The 17,162-nt window shown below is 38.7% G+C and overlaps 1 protein-coding gene across 3 annotated transcripts in view; it reads right to left on the bottom strand.

Annotated features, from left to right (window-relative positions):
* Nucleotides 1–17,162, bottom strand: part of RELN (reelin) — a 294,861-nt gene that overhangs the window by 82,617 nt on the left and 195,082 nt on the right. For all 3 annotated transcript variants that reach the window (XM_032996210.2, XM_032996211.2, XM_032996209.2), the window contains exons 20-22: nt 13,855–14,091; nt 7,851–8,043; nt 5,074–5,186 (exon numbers count right to left, since the gene is read on the bottom strand). In XM_032996210.2, the coding sequence (XP_032852101.2) occupies nt 5,074–5,186; nt 7,851–8,043; nt 13,855–14,091 (543 nt within the window). The remainder of the gene's footprint in view (nt 1–5,073; nt 5,187–7,850; nt 8,044–13,854; nt 14,092–17,162) is intronic.

The raw sequence follows: 17,162 nt of genomic DNA, 5'->3' as shown, positions 1-17,162 counted from the left end.
AGTAGTTTAGCACATGCTTAGAGAAATTTAAAAAATCACCATTTTTTAATGTCTTTAAAAAACAAGTGAAGCTGCCCGATTGTTGTCTGTTTTAAGTATCTGTTTGATATTGCAAATACTGTAAGCAATTTTACAGCATGCAGAGCTAATCTGTGGGGGCAGATCTGCTGATTAAATACTCCCTCAGGATATAATGTATTGATGGCTTACATTACAACAGCTATGAATTATCCATTAAATGCACAATTCCAGTAATCTGCACATGAAGGAATTCCTAAGCTTGCATACGCACAATGGACAGTCAATATTCACCACATTTATTTACTGTTAGTTTTGGAGTGCTCTGAAACCAGCACAACCCCTTGGTGGTGGTGTTCACATGGACTACAGAACATAACCAGCACTGCAGAGAGCCCTGACAGAGACTTTGTGCTCCAGGAAGAGTGGTAATGACTGGTGTTAACTCTCGTGTGTGCTGAGAAAAATAACAATACTGAAACCAAAGAAAGGTTTTAAAGCAGGCAACCCCTGCCCCCCATGGCATCCCAGCAAAATAAAATTGTGTCATGTTGTTTGCCCAGGTGACAAGAGGGAGAGCACTGTGTCTGGGCTTCTCTGGTTCTCATTAGTGAAGTTCTGTTGGTAGATGTGAGGTGTGTGACTCTGCAACCCAGGGGTATTTACAGCTATCTGGGGGGGATTTACAGAGATACAAGGGCATTTTCACCATTCCATGGAAATCTTGTGGTGCCCAACAAGTGGTGGTGACCCCTGAACACAGTTCCTGGTGGTGCTTGTTGTGGTGTCAACGGCATTTCCTCAGCCACTCGCCGGCCACTGCTGGGTACAAACGTCCCTGCATGGTGGCTGTGTGGGTGCATCATGGCTGTTTTGGGGGCAACAGGCTCATATCTGCCTTACACAAACAGTGGAGAGAGCCCACCCATGGGTAATAAAAAAGTACACCTTTACCCAGGGGAGCACCACACCTGAAACCCCACCGAGAAGACCCCCTGTGCAGCACCGCTGTGGGGCTGTTCCCAGGGCTGGGCATACACTGCAAGGTACAGAGCTGATACCAGGGCTGACAGCCCATACTGGGGCTCCTGTGGGTTTCATCTGAGCAAAATGTTTCCCTGGACAGGCTCATTATCCCCCTCCTGCTACAGGGGACTGCCACCCAGCCAGGCACAGAGCAGAGCCACATTCTGCCAGGGCGGCTCCGTCTTCCTCCTCGGGTTGCAGATATTGGCTGCATGTCAAGCTAAGCGTGAGCTCAGCTCCACTTGTTACTTAGAAGATCCCCCACATGAATGCAGAGATGGCAGGAGATTCATTTCCCTCATTGAAGGGGAGGAAGGGAGGAGTAGTGTTGCTGCCTGTAGAAGAACATGGGGCTGAAATGGAGGTGTGTGCATCAGCTGGGCGGTTGGGGATGGTCCCCGGGAAGCCACATCCTAGCAGGCAGGGGTTATTTTTAGCTGCAGACAAAGAGATCTCTCCCCCAGGGACAGCTCTGCCGCTGTGGGAATCCCGTGGCCCTCGAGCCGCAGTGGGGTGAGGGGCTGCCCTCGCCTTCCCGCCCCGACGGGCAGTCATGGGGGGACCCATGGAAAGTGGGGCCACCATCACATGGATGCGGGAAGCAAAAGCTCTCACAGATTCAGGTTCCTCTCTGGGTGAGGCATAATGTGCGTTAGGCTGAATTCGCAATTGAAAAACCAACGCAGCTGAAAAGCCGGTCCTGCTCACTGTTTTTGAAAGCTTTCCAAGGCTGCTCTGCACCTCAAGGTAACAACAGCTTAAGAGGATTATGCTGTTAAAAATAGTAATCAACAATTTAAAATAGCCATGTTAATTAAGAAAAAAAGAGTAAGGAGCTGAGTTTCAGCTGCACTCTCAGTGATAAAATACCATTTTTCTGGACAGTGCCATTTGGACACCTATTCAAATGAGAAGTGCAGTATTGAGGAGTTATGAAAGCATTTTATTACAAGCAAAATAAACCTCCCTAGTTCCTCATATTTCTTCCTAGGTTTTTTGTTTTGGTTTTGTTGGGGTTTGGTTTTTTTTTTTTTTTTTTTTTTGATGCTACTGGAAGGCAATCTGTCTTTCTGATGACATTATAACCAAGTCAGATTGATGTCAAATAAAAGTCACTGTTGTTTCATGACATTTTATATAAGCACAAGGAAATCATGTCCCAGATGTACTGAGAGTGAAATGATGTTCTTTCTGTTATAAAAATTTTCAGATATGTGAGTTAAATAAAATCATTGTCTTCTCTCCTGATATTAAAAACCCTAACGATCTAATGCAAATTTGTAGCTGATAAAATTATATTTGCTACCTTCTGAGTTACCATAATTACATTTACCCAATTATCCTGAAACTCTCATTCAGTCATTAGGTGTTGATTTGTTTATGAAGTCAGCAACTGACAGCTGCTTGTATCTCATTAAGGCCTGTTCATATGTAAATGCCTCCCATAAAACTGAAATTAATTTTCATCAATGTTAGAAATGTTCAGTTCAAGTACAATACAATTTCAGCGAGCAGGTGCATACATTTAATTTCTCCAATACAAGTCTCACTCTTGCAGCAGATTTCCTAACATTCCAAATCTCAGATAACACAGGGACTTTGTAAACTAATGCTTGCCAGATGCAGAACATCTACGGATGTACAGAAATACCAGCACACCCAGAAAGTTTTACAAGAGAAATAGGTGCTGTCATGAACAACTTTCCGGCTGCATCAGCACAGTACTGCAGCCTGATGCTACCTGTGCACCTAAGGTGCAAACCCTCAGCAAAGAGCTGTGCAGGCAGGCATAAAAGCTCTGGCAATCATAGCAGAGTTGTGCAGGGGTGCGAGGGCATGTCGAGGCTACTGTGCGCCAGAGCAAGGCTAACATGACCTCAAGACCCTGTCCTAAGACCTCGTTTAGGTGGTTTGTTTCTGAGCAGTAAGGACAGGGCAGGCTGTGTGTTTAGCAGTCCTTATCTTGTGGGGCTGAACCAGAAGGAGGGTCCCCAGAGCCTCCTTCCCCTCACCCCTGATTTGGGAAGGCAGAAGACCTGGCTCTCCCCTTTGAACTGTTCTTCCTGGCCATTACTAAGTTTTTGCCCATGAGTGGTTGTTGCAGCAGAGTGCGGGTAGGGAAGGGAGAAGAGGGGGAGGGAGGGTGCCCAGAAGAGCCCTGTGGAGCATTTGAGCTACCAGGACCCTGGGATGATGCTCTCTGTGTGGCTGGGGTGGCAGAGGAGCTCTGCACGTCAAACGTTCACCAGTATCCCCCAGGTCTGTAAAGATAGAACCTTGCCCTCTGTTAGTAATGTGCTTTAAAAATGCAAAAAAATCCCCTCCCAGTCTCAACCCAAAAGAGCTGCTGATCCCTCGATCTGCTCCTTGCCATTGGGAAGGAGGGAAAAAAGAGCAAAAGCAGCTGAGATGTGTCTGGTGTGCTGGATTGCTTTTGGTGGGGAACACGAAACCATCCTTCCTCTTCACCCCAATTATGCCATAGCACAACACAGTCATGCTGAAAATGCATTTTATGAAGAGCAAAGTAATGTTCAGTGGTAATTTGTACCTTAATTACAAACAAAACTCTGCTAACAGACGGGAATGCCTTCAGATACAAGATAGAGTGTGAAATATTTATGATTTGTGTGAAGCATAAAACAGAAATCCAGCTATTATTTCGTGATAATTTCTCCCCCCAGTCTTCTAAATTAAAATGGAATTATTTGTTTCTGTCACCTCAAATGCTGAGGAAAATTATTAGATCCTAAAGAAAAAGAGGCCCACAACATTGGTATTATCATCAGCTATACAATGTATAATAATAACAGTCTGTACAGTATATATCTTATAAATGAATTTAAAAATAACAGCCTGCTTTAGAGTGTAACCTGCAAAATTGTAGACACTTCTTAAACTCCTGAGTGCCTATGTGAGCCACAGATTTTACAGCTGGTGGCACATTACAGCATGTAAGATTTAGTACATTATAAACTAACTGCAAAGCAGTTATTCACAAACTTGTGCCATTTGGTATTATCTGACCTGATATGCTTTAAGGATTCAATATTTGCCCCTGATGTTTTGCCTGGAAATAGGAAATGCTGAATATTTGCTGTACAGTAAAAATGGACACTGTGTTGAAAGAAGGTATGATTGTGGGGTGGTTGATAGAAATGAGCTGTGATGAAACTATGAAGAGTGCAGAAAAATGGTGAAGGACAGGGAAATACAGTGATAACTTAATCTGTGCAAGCTCATATTGCAATTGCTGTGATGGATTCAGGTCAAACATAAGCAAAGTGTAACTCTAATTGGAATAATTTATTTCTCAAATGAAGGAAACCCTGAAGATTATTCAGATTTATGACAACTTTTTATTTGTGTGTTATAATAAAGCTTTTAAAATAAATAATGGAGGAAATCATCTGTTAAATAAATAAAAATGTAGGGCATGCAAAATAAGTTTGATTACAATAAGTTGAATAGGGTAGGGCTTTCTGATAATTTTTGCAACTGTTTTTTGCAGAAGAGAATGTTATGTTTGAAGATATGCTATAAAAAGAATCAAGAGGTAAAAAATTCCCAGAAATGAATCATTAGTTATTGTTTATACAAGGCTTTGGACTGAAGATGTAAACAATAAGAAATGTGCAAAATAAAAATTAACAACCCAAATAATGCCTTCCTGCAGTGGGGTATTTACAGACAAGCACCACTATTTTTGAAAAGGTCTGAACTTTATTAGAAGAGTCACTGTATGTATTAAAAACAATCCTAAACAATAGTTTCTGGTGACTTCATCAACATCATACTCTCTAATTATGTAAGGAAGGCATTTTATATTAAATACCTACAACTGGGTCAGCCCTGTTACCCTGGCACCAAACCCACCAGCTTGAATAGGCAAATAGGATCTACAGAAGACTTGATTTTTGTTAAAGCAATTTAAAAATAGATTAATTATAGGCACACCTCTTCCCTTTCCCCCCTCCCCCCCATACAAAAAAAAAAAAAAAAAAAAAAAAAAAAGAAAGAAATGCTCACCATGTCTTCTGTGGTAAAAGGACAGTGATTCTCCTCCACTGAGTAAATTCACTGGAGTGGTAGATACTTGCTGATGTAAACTCCTGACAGCTTGGCATACTGGGAAGACATTCCTTGAAGTAAAACATTTTGAAATCAGATTTAATATTGAAGAAGAATTGGGAATGGAAGAAAGGGTTAAACATTCACAGAACCAGGAACTTGCCTGGGTCCAGATGTCGGAGTGAATGACCCAGAAGCAGAAAAATCCTGTCATGATGCAGAAAAATTTCTCCGAAAACTAACAGTAGTACGAATAAAGATAAGAGAAAGCCATATGACTCATTTAAAGACTTTACCATTAGTGACTGGCAAGGTTTTGTTTTCCTCCATGAGGATGTCTAGCTCATATTTTTTTACTATTCTCACCCCAGCATCTAGTGCTGACTATGAAGTAAGTCTACAAGTCCACTATGGAGTAAATCTATGAAAGTGACCTCTAGACCATTATCCCAGGCATTTTAGAGACCTACTTGTAAGCCTGGGGATGCTGGCTCCCCCCACTCCCTCTGTCCGCAGTGGGGAGCAGCAGTAGGCAGTGGGGACAGAGCCACCCGAGAGCCCCCAACCACTGTCTACTGAAGTTGCCTCCAGAGGCCCTTACCATGCTTGCAACTACTACCTTTGACACCTACAAGTGGTGTAAATTCCCCCTTCCTACTTCTATGATTCTTTCAGCATTTAACTCAGATTTCTAGAGTGGTCTGTTCCTCAAATTTCCTTTTTTCTTTTTAGAACATCTGATCATTATCATGTCTTTTTTACATTAATTATAAATGAAGACCGTTATTCGAGCCTCTTACTGATTTCTAGACCTGCCCTCCCCATGTTACTCCATTTTTCTGCAATATTCCATTCATCTGTTTATGTATTTCCAAACAGCACCCAAAACTTTTGTGCTATGTTTTTGATGTTATTACTAACTTGTGCATTCCTTTTCTAGCTACCCATTCAGAGAGTCCCTTCTGCCACTACTGTGACAGCACAGCTCCTCCTGACCATCCCCACCTCTTCAAGGGTCTTTCACTGTTCGCTGCTGTGACACCATGCGGGGTGTCAGGCAAGAGGGGGACCTTTGGGACAGACACCTCCCTATGCAAGTAGCCTACTTTAACTGCTCTGAAACTAGTAATAAAGCAGTGATTCTTTACAGTAGTTAAAGTAATTAAGAATATTTATATAGTTAAATTATATAGTCATAGTTATATATTAAATATGAGGAAGGGAAGAATATATTATTTTACAGAGAAATTTATTGCTCAAATATCTTAGAGCATTAAATGAAGATCTGATAGCTTATTCTGTTCTGTATTGGTTTTGGTTGGTTTTTTTTGTTGTTGTTGTTGCTGTTGTTTTTTTTTTTTTGTAGATTTTCTAAAGGCTTCGTTTCCTTCCCAGCAATTTTCAAACATTTCTTGTTGATTCATCTCCCCTAAAAGATCTTATAAAACAGGATTTGATCAGTGCTTCTGAAGCAAACAAAACTTTCAAACATTTTAATTAATTAATGCTTTGTGTATTTGCCAGATTACATCCTTGAAATATACTACAAATAGCCTTCTCTATTACTCTTTTATCACAGCAACATGGGTAGTGTGAGAAAAATTATTTGTCTGCAAGTTCTCTCTGAACTCAGCTTCACTGACAGAGGAAAGGAGAACTAAAATCTGAAGGCAAATTATCTTCTATTGATGGCAAGGACAAACCCCAAACCCCAACCTCTAGGAACTATTCTTGGACACCATGATGATGCCTGGAAGGTATAAAAGACATGAATATCATTTGAAATACAGTATTTATAGCTTTCCTCTGAATTCTGTTTAAGGTAAGAAAGCATTACTTGGATTTGCAGTTTAAAAATTCAGTTATTGCTATTTGTCTACTCTGCCCACCAAAGTGAACGTGGTGAAACACAACATGGCAAAAGGCAACAGGACAATGCTTTAATTGCTCATAGAAAATGGGGGACTAAATGTTTAAATCCCTCTGTGAACCCACAGAGCATGCAGTGAAAAGGCACCAGGCCAAGTTCCCCGACACCCTCTGAATGTGCTCAGAGGCAGCCAAAGGACCTTGGCTAGTTCACCCTGAGGCCAGGGAAAGTCCAGCTTGCCATCTAAGATGGAAAACAAAAGCAAAAATTATGACCAAATGCACTATTCACATTTGTGCTGAGACAGCTCTGAACCACACGGGGAAATAGCAGCCAACACTGCTATTTGCACTTCTAGCAGAGACAGGGAAACAGCCGGTTATTATGGCCCTGGACTGTGTTTGAACTAGGGATGGGGGATGAAAGGCTCTACATTACAATCCCCCAAAGGAATATGCTTTCCATTTACGAAATGGCTGCGCACAAGGGCAGAAAGAATTTCTATCCATTTAAATTCCAGGAAACAGTAGATGCATTTTGCTTTGAAAAACAAAGCAATAGCACAGGAAAGATCTCAGTCATTACTCTGTAGCTCTGTCTAACTGTGTTTCAGCTCTTTTCTCAGCCTTGATCCATTCCTGTCACAATGTTGTGTTTCAGGCTCTCAGATACCTTTCTTCCAAATATCATGAAGAATAGCTTAAATAATTCTATTAGTAATTGTGACTGATTCCAACTGATAATTTCTTTGTAGAAAGGGGAATGAGGAAAACATCTTCCTTTGTTCAGTGCCACAAGTGTATTTCAGATGATCTTTGTATAAGTAGAGTTTATGGAAGATAAAGGTCCCTACTGCCAGCCTCACCTCCTGAACAAGATGCCATGTGAGGCCATGGTTGGTGGAGTAGTCCAGTTTCACCTGGTTGTCCATATGAGGAGTAAATGCCTGACCACAGCCCATCACCAAGTTGAACTGTATCATATACGAAGCTCCGATCTGCATAGACTGGGTCTCCACATAGCGCATGCTAGAAGCTAACTTCGAATCTCCTGTAAAACTGAGATATATAAGGAAAGTATCAGGATCCATCCCCAAAATAATTCGGAAGGTAACAGTATGAATGGTGCTGGGTTAAAGACAGTGATGCTTCTTTCTTTGTTCTGCAGATTGGCACATGGGATGAGACCATGCACAGGAGCATGTTTTCATTGGTACTTCTGCAAATTACCAGGAAGGCCTTGATGTATCCCAGAGTGGGAAACACTGAATTATTCTGTTAGTTCTTACTATATGCTCTTTGTATTAAGGATCAAGTTAGGATCAAGCAAAGGATAATGTACAGAAAAAAACAAAATAAAGAAAGTTCATTCCCCAGGAGTGTCCATTGCCTAAGGTCATATCACAGTAACAGCTGTAATTTAATTCAAACAGTGGACAGTAAAGATACACTGCATTTAGTTTAAAATATTCTTATTACATAGACTTTTCATTCCATTGGTTTTCAAGTGAGTCTATATGCAATGCATTCACTGACATTTGACTACATTTCAGAACGAATATTGCCTATCATCAGCTTCTTTTCTGCAGGATGTACTGATATAAGAGTTATATTATTCAGAGGACTGGACAAGATAATTTTGTGAGTAGTAGTGTTTGGAACACATCAAGCCTCATATATGATATAAGGTACCCAATTATCACATATCTGGTAACACAATATATACTTTGAAATTACAAGGTTATTCACAGTTAAATTCAGTTTTTTTTCTACGCACTATTCAAAAGAAAAAAAAATCAAATGCAAGAGAGGTATAAGGAGGAAGTAATAACAACAGACACTTTGAATCCTGCACACTAGCCTTCAAAACAGTATGTTTTCAAGCAAGTTCACATAGAATGAAAATTGTTTCCCTCTCTTTAGTTTGAGATGTTTAGTTAGTGTCTTCAGAAATACTGTAGTCATTTCAGCTTCAAAATTTTATAAGACTATTCTTAAATGTGAACAATTTAGGATAAGGATTGCATCTTTTTAAAGAAAATCACTGCAAATCATCATGCTGAAATAAAAAGCTACATTCAGTACAGTGGTGACGAAGAGAATAATCTAGTTCAAGTTTGTCCTTATGGTAGAGTAAGTTACACTTTATTATCTTGAATAAGAAATCCTAAATCTTTCAATACCATACAACAAAATATATTAACTTCTACCCCTGTAAAATTCAAGGTCATGACTAAGTCAGTGTAAGGACTAGGAATACAAGTCAGCATTATTTAGCACTCTTTTAACTTAATTCACTGGCCCATACTGTTTTCTAGAGCATCCTTTCTAGAGAGAGCAGTTATGCCATAAATGTCAGCATTCTACCTTAAAGCTTTGGAAGAAATGACAAAAAATTACAGTAGTTTTATTGTTGCTACTTGGCACAAGATAAGATATAGGCATCTTTTTACTCTCTGACCTTGCCCTCCGTGACTTCATTTCCTAAAGGATGATACAACTCATGGTACCATGTGAAACTACCTAGTCTACATCGATCAGCACCACAAACCAACCGTGGTTGGACATTCCCTTCACTGCTGGGGCACTGTCATGGACAACTGGACCAAAAGGCAGTAAGTTGCCTTGGAAAACTGTATCTCAATTGCTCTTTCAGTCAGTGTTGTCAGAGTTTTCTTTCTCAATGAAAAGGATAATATTAAGTTGAGCAGAGGATATTATGTACACTTGTCACTGGTCCAGCTGGCAACCTATGGTTTGTGGCTTCATTGTTAGAACTGAATGCATCCCAGAAGAATTTGTTTGGATAATGCTTGAATTTATTTTTCTTCCAAATTTAATCTTGTACTTTTCAGAATGACAAAAAACCGCAAAGGTAAAAGTTAAAGCTGACTTGGTCTGACATAGTTTTAATTTCTACAGTGCAGCTTGAAATTTCATGGTTGATGTGGGAAATCAAAGTTTTACTGAAGTCTTCTGGAAATCTGTGCCAGTCCAGCCAGGGTCTTCAAGTATCAGTCACCATGTGCAGTGTAATCAGCTGAAAGTTAAATGTAGCAGTGCGTTGGAAAATGATTTGGCATTGCATACATAAACCTGGGTACAACATATCACAGTTACCTAAAGCTCATCTGAACAGAATAAAGGAGTTGGAAGTTAAACAGTTTCATGAACATGTGCCCAGAAGCTGTCTTCCCCAAAATGATGGAAGACAAGTGAAGGACTGGTACTCAGTATAGGTGCAAAGAAATAAATGTTTCATTTTGCCTCTGTCTCCACAAAAATTCCCTCCATTCAATATTACTGGTGTAAAACTAGAAAAAAAATAAACTTAAACTCTAATCTTTTTTACTGGTTGCATTCAGGTCATGATTGAATCACTTCAAGTTTAGTATTCATTTTCATTTAATAACTTAACCACTGGATATTGTACACAGTACATTAAGTAAGCATTGTTTTAAAGTCAAAACAGCTCTTTAAAATGGATATTAAAGCAATGTGAAAAAGTAGGCTGGTGATGAGATGAAGACAATCTGTGGTGCTCCATAAGTAACTTTCTAAGAGGAAGAAATCACATTATGGCTTCACAAGGTCCTTTATCTTCTACAAATTGCCTCCAGCTGAACAAGGGTAGCATTAAAGGTGGGGGCTCCACCTTACTTGCCACTTCGTTTTCCAGCTCTCCTGTGTACATGGTTAGGGGTATGCTCTTCTGCTGGAATACCAAATGTTTTCTTTGTTCTGGGAGTCACGCAACTGGAATATGTTTCCAGATTTTATAAAAGAGGAATATCCCTAGCATAACAATAATTAACTAAAAAATCTTCAGAAATGAGAATGCAGAGGCTACATTTTTGTATAAATATGTAGCTGTGAGTTGGTTTCTAGCACGTATATAATTAGACCTGTGGAGGTGCAGGAACACAATACCCATAGGTGCCCTCAGAACAATCGCTCTCCCTCCAAGCACTGCCAACTAATTGATACTTCTGGGAATGATATCACAGCCAATGTCAGCCAATCTGTGCTGCTCCAAATTGCTCTGAGATCCCCAGAGTTACCACGTTTTCAAGGCCAGTACTTTCAGGAATACTGAAAAGCCACATGGATGCAGCTGTTTTTGTAAAACTGCATTGACTGAGAATATTGACATGATGGCCAAATGCTCACACCAGCCCCAGCTTTGTTCCCATCAAAAGCAGAAGACATTTATGTCTTTTTGTATCACATCATACCTACTTTGATAAGTAATTCCTAAATGTATTAATATATTTTAATTCAGTTGATTACCTGAAATAAACTTTATGCATGTTACAGAGTAATAATTAATCTAAAAGACAAAACATTTTATAAACAGATAAACTATCAAGCTGATGTAGGGTATTATATTGCTCCATAAGGATAGTTCATTATGAGCCAGATTTACAGTCTTCCCCCAGGCTGCTCCAGGGACAGTGGGACACTGTTGTCCATTACATTGAGTTAAATCATAATGTTGTAATCTGAATTAAGACAGTTTATTTATATAACACTTTTATTTGTGTCCAGATGAATATTTTATATATATATATATATATATATAAAAATAAATATATATATATATATATGTGTATATATATATATATATATATAGTGTTTGCATCCTTATTGATACTTAAATGAATTTCAGCAAGTGACTGTAAATCGTCTGTAATACTCCAGAGGCATTTAGGTCAAAACCTTGCCTGCATATGATGATTTTGGAGAAATAATGAATTAACATACATCATCCAACATTTCATTTTAAAAGTGTTCTGGAGTCCTTTCAGTATACTCAATACACTTGTTCTAATATAGTCTAAGAACCAATCTGAAACCAAATGTTGATGATTACAATCAAATAAAGTGACTGTTCCAGATATAGACCATTATAAAACAATCAAAAATCACCTTTGCTCGAAACATATGTATATCAACAAACCCCTCTTCTATGAATGAAGCCATATATTGAAAACTCTTCTTCAACAAAAAATAAAATCCCACTCCTCAGTTTTCCCCAATTTTAAGTATAAACATTTCAGATTTATAGATTCTGAGGCAGAAACAGAGGCATAATAGACAATTAAAGGCAATTTAGTAAAAATGGGCCTGGGGATGACACCCTGTAAAATGATTTATAGCATATTTACCATAGTTCTACTAATGAAAAAGCAGTTGTCAGACTTTTCTCAAGAGGATGGTGTCAGTACCACTGCAAACTCTGCTCATAGAAAGTCATGACTTAGAAAATGAGAACCAAATGGACTCACAGCTGGGAAAAGCCAACAATAATTAATTTAACTAGCAACCATTTGTACAGATTTTGTGTAAGTTTAAAAATTTCCCTTGAGAGAAACAAGGTCAGTGAAGGACAGAGTTCATGTCTTCCAGTGGTAATGAAAGATACTTATACATAAATAGTAAGGAATTATTGCAAAGGCTTTTATTCTTTATTTGATGCATGGAAAGTTCAACATTGCCACTATGACTGAGCACTACAAATCCTAGACAATATATGGGATGGAGAATTTCATTTAGCATTTATTATTTTGATTCTGATTTAGAGTCATAAGAGGAAAACAGAGGAACCTCGGCCATCTTAAGTAATCTACCCCTCTCCTTGATAAACTGGTTTTACAAGAACACAGGGAAACCAATGTCATTAAGGGGCTTTCATTCCAACTCTTTGATGAAGAAGATGCAAACAGTTTGAGCCCTAACATGTTGTTTCATTTTAATGAGCAGTGAGTACCTTCCTTGTCCTTATTAAAGTGGTTAATGGTGCTTCTACTGCCTCATTATCACTGCTAGAACACATTCGGTGTTGTTCCTACTGCTAAGCCAACTCCTTTTAGTTTGACAGATGATCAGAAAGTCAAATCATATTGCTCAAAGATACTTGTTAATAAAATTCCAACAGTGTTTCCCTGAGTGTCCAGGGGGACGCTAAAATTATTTGTATTTTCTTAAGGTTTTCTATAATTACTGTGATTGTACTTTCTCCAAATAAATACCTCTATGCTAATTAAAGCCATACTGTGTTTGTATGTTGCTCAGACTAGCAGGAGAGTGTTATTTGGTTTTAATCAAATATATAGATTAAATTGAGCTTCGCTTCTATTAATTCTAAATGGTATACTTACGTATTCCAGATTTAATTTTTGTGAAGCAGGTTAACATTTTACTAAAAAAGCTTATTTTTACACAATCCTAACAGAATTTTCATTCTCTTTGTTTTTCACTTCTTTTCTTGCCTTTTTTTGCTTTGGGGAAGGTGATGTTTTCTTGGTTTTGTTTCTAAATACGGACCCTACTTTACGCATACTTACAATATGTCATAATGCTGATCACAGCGTAAATGACTAAATGGATATAATACCAGACAAAATAACTACAAATGACTGAGGTAATTCTACCAACATCCTGCTGCCTTTCCTTTTTGGAGTGTAATCTAATGGCTATGTAAACAGATCTGAACATCACTTACAAAATACCCAGAGTCTACCTTTAACAGATTATTTCATAACCTGTATACTCATATTAACCTGACTGGATCTCAAGTTAAGATTAGGAAAATTTTCCAAATTTTTTTTCTTAGGATATTCTTTAAATAGTTTGTGGGGAAAGAATGCTAATTCAAGGTTCCATCAAACATAAATCTCTGTGCAACAGGGTGTAAAGACTTACTGCTAATTGCAATTAGATTAGCAACTGTATTTTTGTCCATAGTGTGAGAATGAGACACACTGAATAGCTGCCAAAAAAGACTCATTGCAGAAATCACTTGGATCTTAGCAGAATGAATAGACAAAGAAAACAAAAGTAGACCAGAAATGAATACGTATTTCTCACCAAAGAGTCCAATCATGTCCACAGTAGGGCTGAACATTTCCCAGGTAGAATCCCAGAGACTGTGTGACTTCAACTAGGTTGGTGAAGTCCAAGCTGATGCTATTGAAAAGCACAGAGGTCATGATGATTTCATCGATTGCCCACACATCTTCACCTTGAGACGAGTGATACGGTTGCCACCACCTGAACTGAATGCCAATTTGTCTTGCATCTTCAGGCAGCTCCACTGAAATTATTCTGGAAAAAAACCCAAAATTATTATTGTAAGTTTCACTGTTTGTAATAATTCCATGGGGATGTATTTTATGGTTATTTTTTCTTACTGACCCTAAAAAGCATGGGTTAAATTCAGCCCACAAATACTTTAGCACTTACTGGTATAGGTTCTAGCAGTGACAGAGGAATCGTTAGTTTTCTTGGTAGTCAATGTATTTATTGAAAGACAGACACATGCAAAAGCCACAAAAAAAGACTTTCCACCAATTTTGTAAAATCTGTTGTGACTGTGGAGATCTCTGTAAACTTAAAGGTGCTCTTCCTTGCCAGAAGAAACCTGAATGCCCTCCATTTGAAGCCCAGGAGCTTAGACCGGCAAAGTCATGATCAGCTGACAGGAATTTAGGAATTCCAGCTCCATTTTCTCAGACTCAGTGGATTTTATGCTGATCTGCAGACACAAATCTTCTCAACATCTGTGCTTGTTTCTGCAGAGCACTGATGTCATGCCTATGTTGCTCTTGTCCTAGAAGAACACATCCTTGTAAATTGCAACATTCGAGTGGAAAAGGTTCATCTTATCAGACAGTGTGATTATGTGTAGTCTTTTATGGCGGACAAATTTTTTTTGTAGTTGCATAGAGATGCAACTGGATGTGAGTCCCAGGCCCTTCTCCTGGTATACAAGGTCATCTGATTTGTCATGGCAGCTATGTCAACAAACTTATAATTGACAAACTGCAAAGAAAATTAAGAGTAATATCTAATTTCCAGGAGCAATTATTGTACACAGCAGCAGGGAGCATGCATTAATTGCCACAGCAATGACACCTTCTTGAAAGCTCCATAAATCACCAGGAGCATGGTGCCCCACGCAATGCACGTGAGCTGTGAAGCAGACTGGCAACAGGGACATTTGTCTCCATCGGTGTACAATTACTTTCTGGCAAAAGGTTTTTTGGCAAGCTCATCATGTAGCTGACATTTTTCTTTCTCTCTTAGGGGAAATGTGGATAAAGTGACAAATCAGGTAATCCGGAAACATCACTTTATACTTTAGCACCAAGTTTTTTCCAGATTTAAGGCCTTCTAAACTGCCTGTTGTAATGTTTTGTTCTGTGCGTATGAAACAGTCCTGTGCCTGTGGCGCTCTTAGTGCAAAACCACACTCTCAAAAACGACTTGCTAAACTGTCTTTGTAAAGAGGAAATTTGTAATACTGTTGTTTAATGTCACATTGATTTTAAAGAAGAATACGTTAATCCATTAGGAAGAAAAAAATCAAGTGGCTTGGCTAAGCAGGTGGGAAGCACTCAAAAAGTCCTGGCTGGCATTTCTAGGAGCTGTTTTCTGACAGTTGTAGGCTGGAGAGAGCAGTGTTGAGGGACAGCCAGAGGTGATGGCTGCCATATCCCCATGGCAAGGGACCAGCAACGCACATGCTTTATGTATGGAGGATACATTTATTTTGCTGCTCAAATAAACATGCTTGAATGACTTCATACCCTTTTAAGTGAAAGACCAAGCTCTGTTACTCTCTAGCACATGAATAAACTACAAGGACTTTCTTTCTACCAAGGGTTCCCCAATAAGCAGAAACTCTATGAATTTTTGGGTCAATTTTTAAAGGCACAAATGACACAAAATCGCTACTGATGCTAAAAGGAACCGATGATTTTATCTTCCATGGTTCAGCAGGGTGAACTTGAGGAAAGCCGGTACCATGGCTAGGAAGAGCGCTGTATCCAGCATACACCATGAAGCACTTGGCGAGTGTGTGAGCTAATGCTCTGTTATAATCCTGGGCGTATTTCTCTGCAGGTGGCTGTCTTTGATGCCTGCGTCTACCCTTTCACTCTTAACTCTCATAAGCTCACCCACGTGGACACTAATTCTCACTGACATTAATTTACAGAAAATCCTACATCATGACATACACCACTGATACACCTATCGGATGTTAAAATATTTAATACATGATAAAATAAATTTCTTGTTCCAGCGGATTAAGCAAATGTAATTCAAAAACATTGGTGTAAATGACTGTATATGGCACATAGGTTAGTATGCAGAACCTGACTACATCTCCAGTTATAGCAGCTTCTCCTGTCTGGCTTTGATTTGTTGGAGATAGATGGAGAGGGAGGGGGATTCTTGCTAATGACTTTTCTGCTGCAGAGAAGAAAAGTGTTCCTACTAACATTACCAGCTACCATTATATTTCTTAAAAACCAGCTGGGAGACCTTTGCTCTGATCTCATTCTTTCAAGCTATGCGCATACCTAATATTGAAAACCCACTGCTGTTCTGCTCAGAAGAAAAATGCAGCTGTCAAATGCTAGCAGATTAAATGCACCTTTTCAGCAGAACATTAAATGTGTAATTATTTTTTGTATGACTAAAGATTAATTAAATTTCTGGATACAGATTAATTGCCAAACTTTGCAGCAGTCCATCTATGTTACCGAAAATGCTGATATTTTCAGACAACATAATATGAAATGTGTTCATGTTCTTCATCATAATTATTGCCAGCACTATCTTCAGGTTCGTACATCTGTCATTTTTCTATCTACCCAGAGCGGATAGATATCCCATGGCAAAACCTTTCTAACCTGTGTATGTTGTGCTTAGCTCTTTGCCCTTTCAGAGCAACAGAGATAGTGTTTTGTACTTAAGCTCAAAAAGCAAAAAAAGTGTCTGGCATCGCTATAATTTACTACATTTATATCTTAAAATTAATTAAAATCAGTCACCAGAATGTGTATTTTCCTTTTTGTTATAAAAATTTCATAGTATGATATATTAAAAACCTTTAGGGAAATATAATTCCTACAGTGCAATCTTGAATCTAAGAATTAAAACCAAGGCCATATAAAATATATACGTGACTATAATAAAGGTTGGGAAAGGAAATTTTGAAGAAGGCTCATGAGTGTTCCAGTTTGTAGGATCTTTCCTTTGGCAACATTTAAAACTTCAGAAATTTAAGTCCACATGCAGTATACTTCTACCAAATACAGTAATTCCTCTCAGTTTTTCATGTATTTCTGATAGCTCCCAGGAAATGTATTTAACGTTACACCTTTTTT

This window comes from Tyto alba, unplaced genomic scaffold (assembly GCF_018691265.1).
Source record: "Tyto alba isolate M040663 unplaced genomic scaffold, T.alba_DEE_v4.0 Super-Scaffold_2, whole genome shotgun sequence".
Taxonomy (NCBI): Eukaryota; Metazoa; Chordata; class Aves; order Strigiformes; family Tytonidae; genus Tyto; species Tyto alba.
The sequence above is the reverse complement of the archived record's forward strand: the minus strand, read 5'-3'. Positions and strand labels throughout refer to the sequence as shown.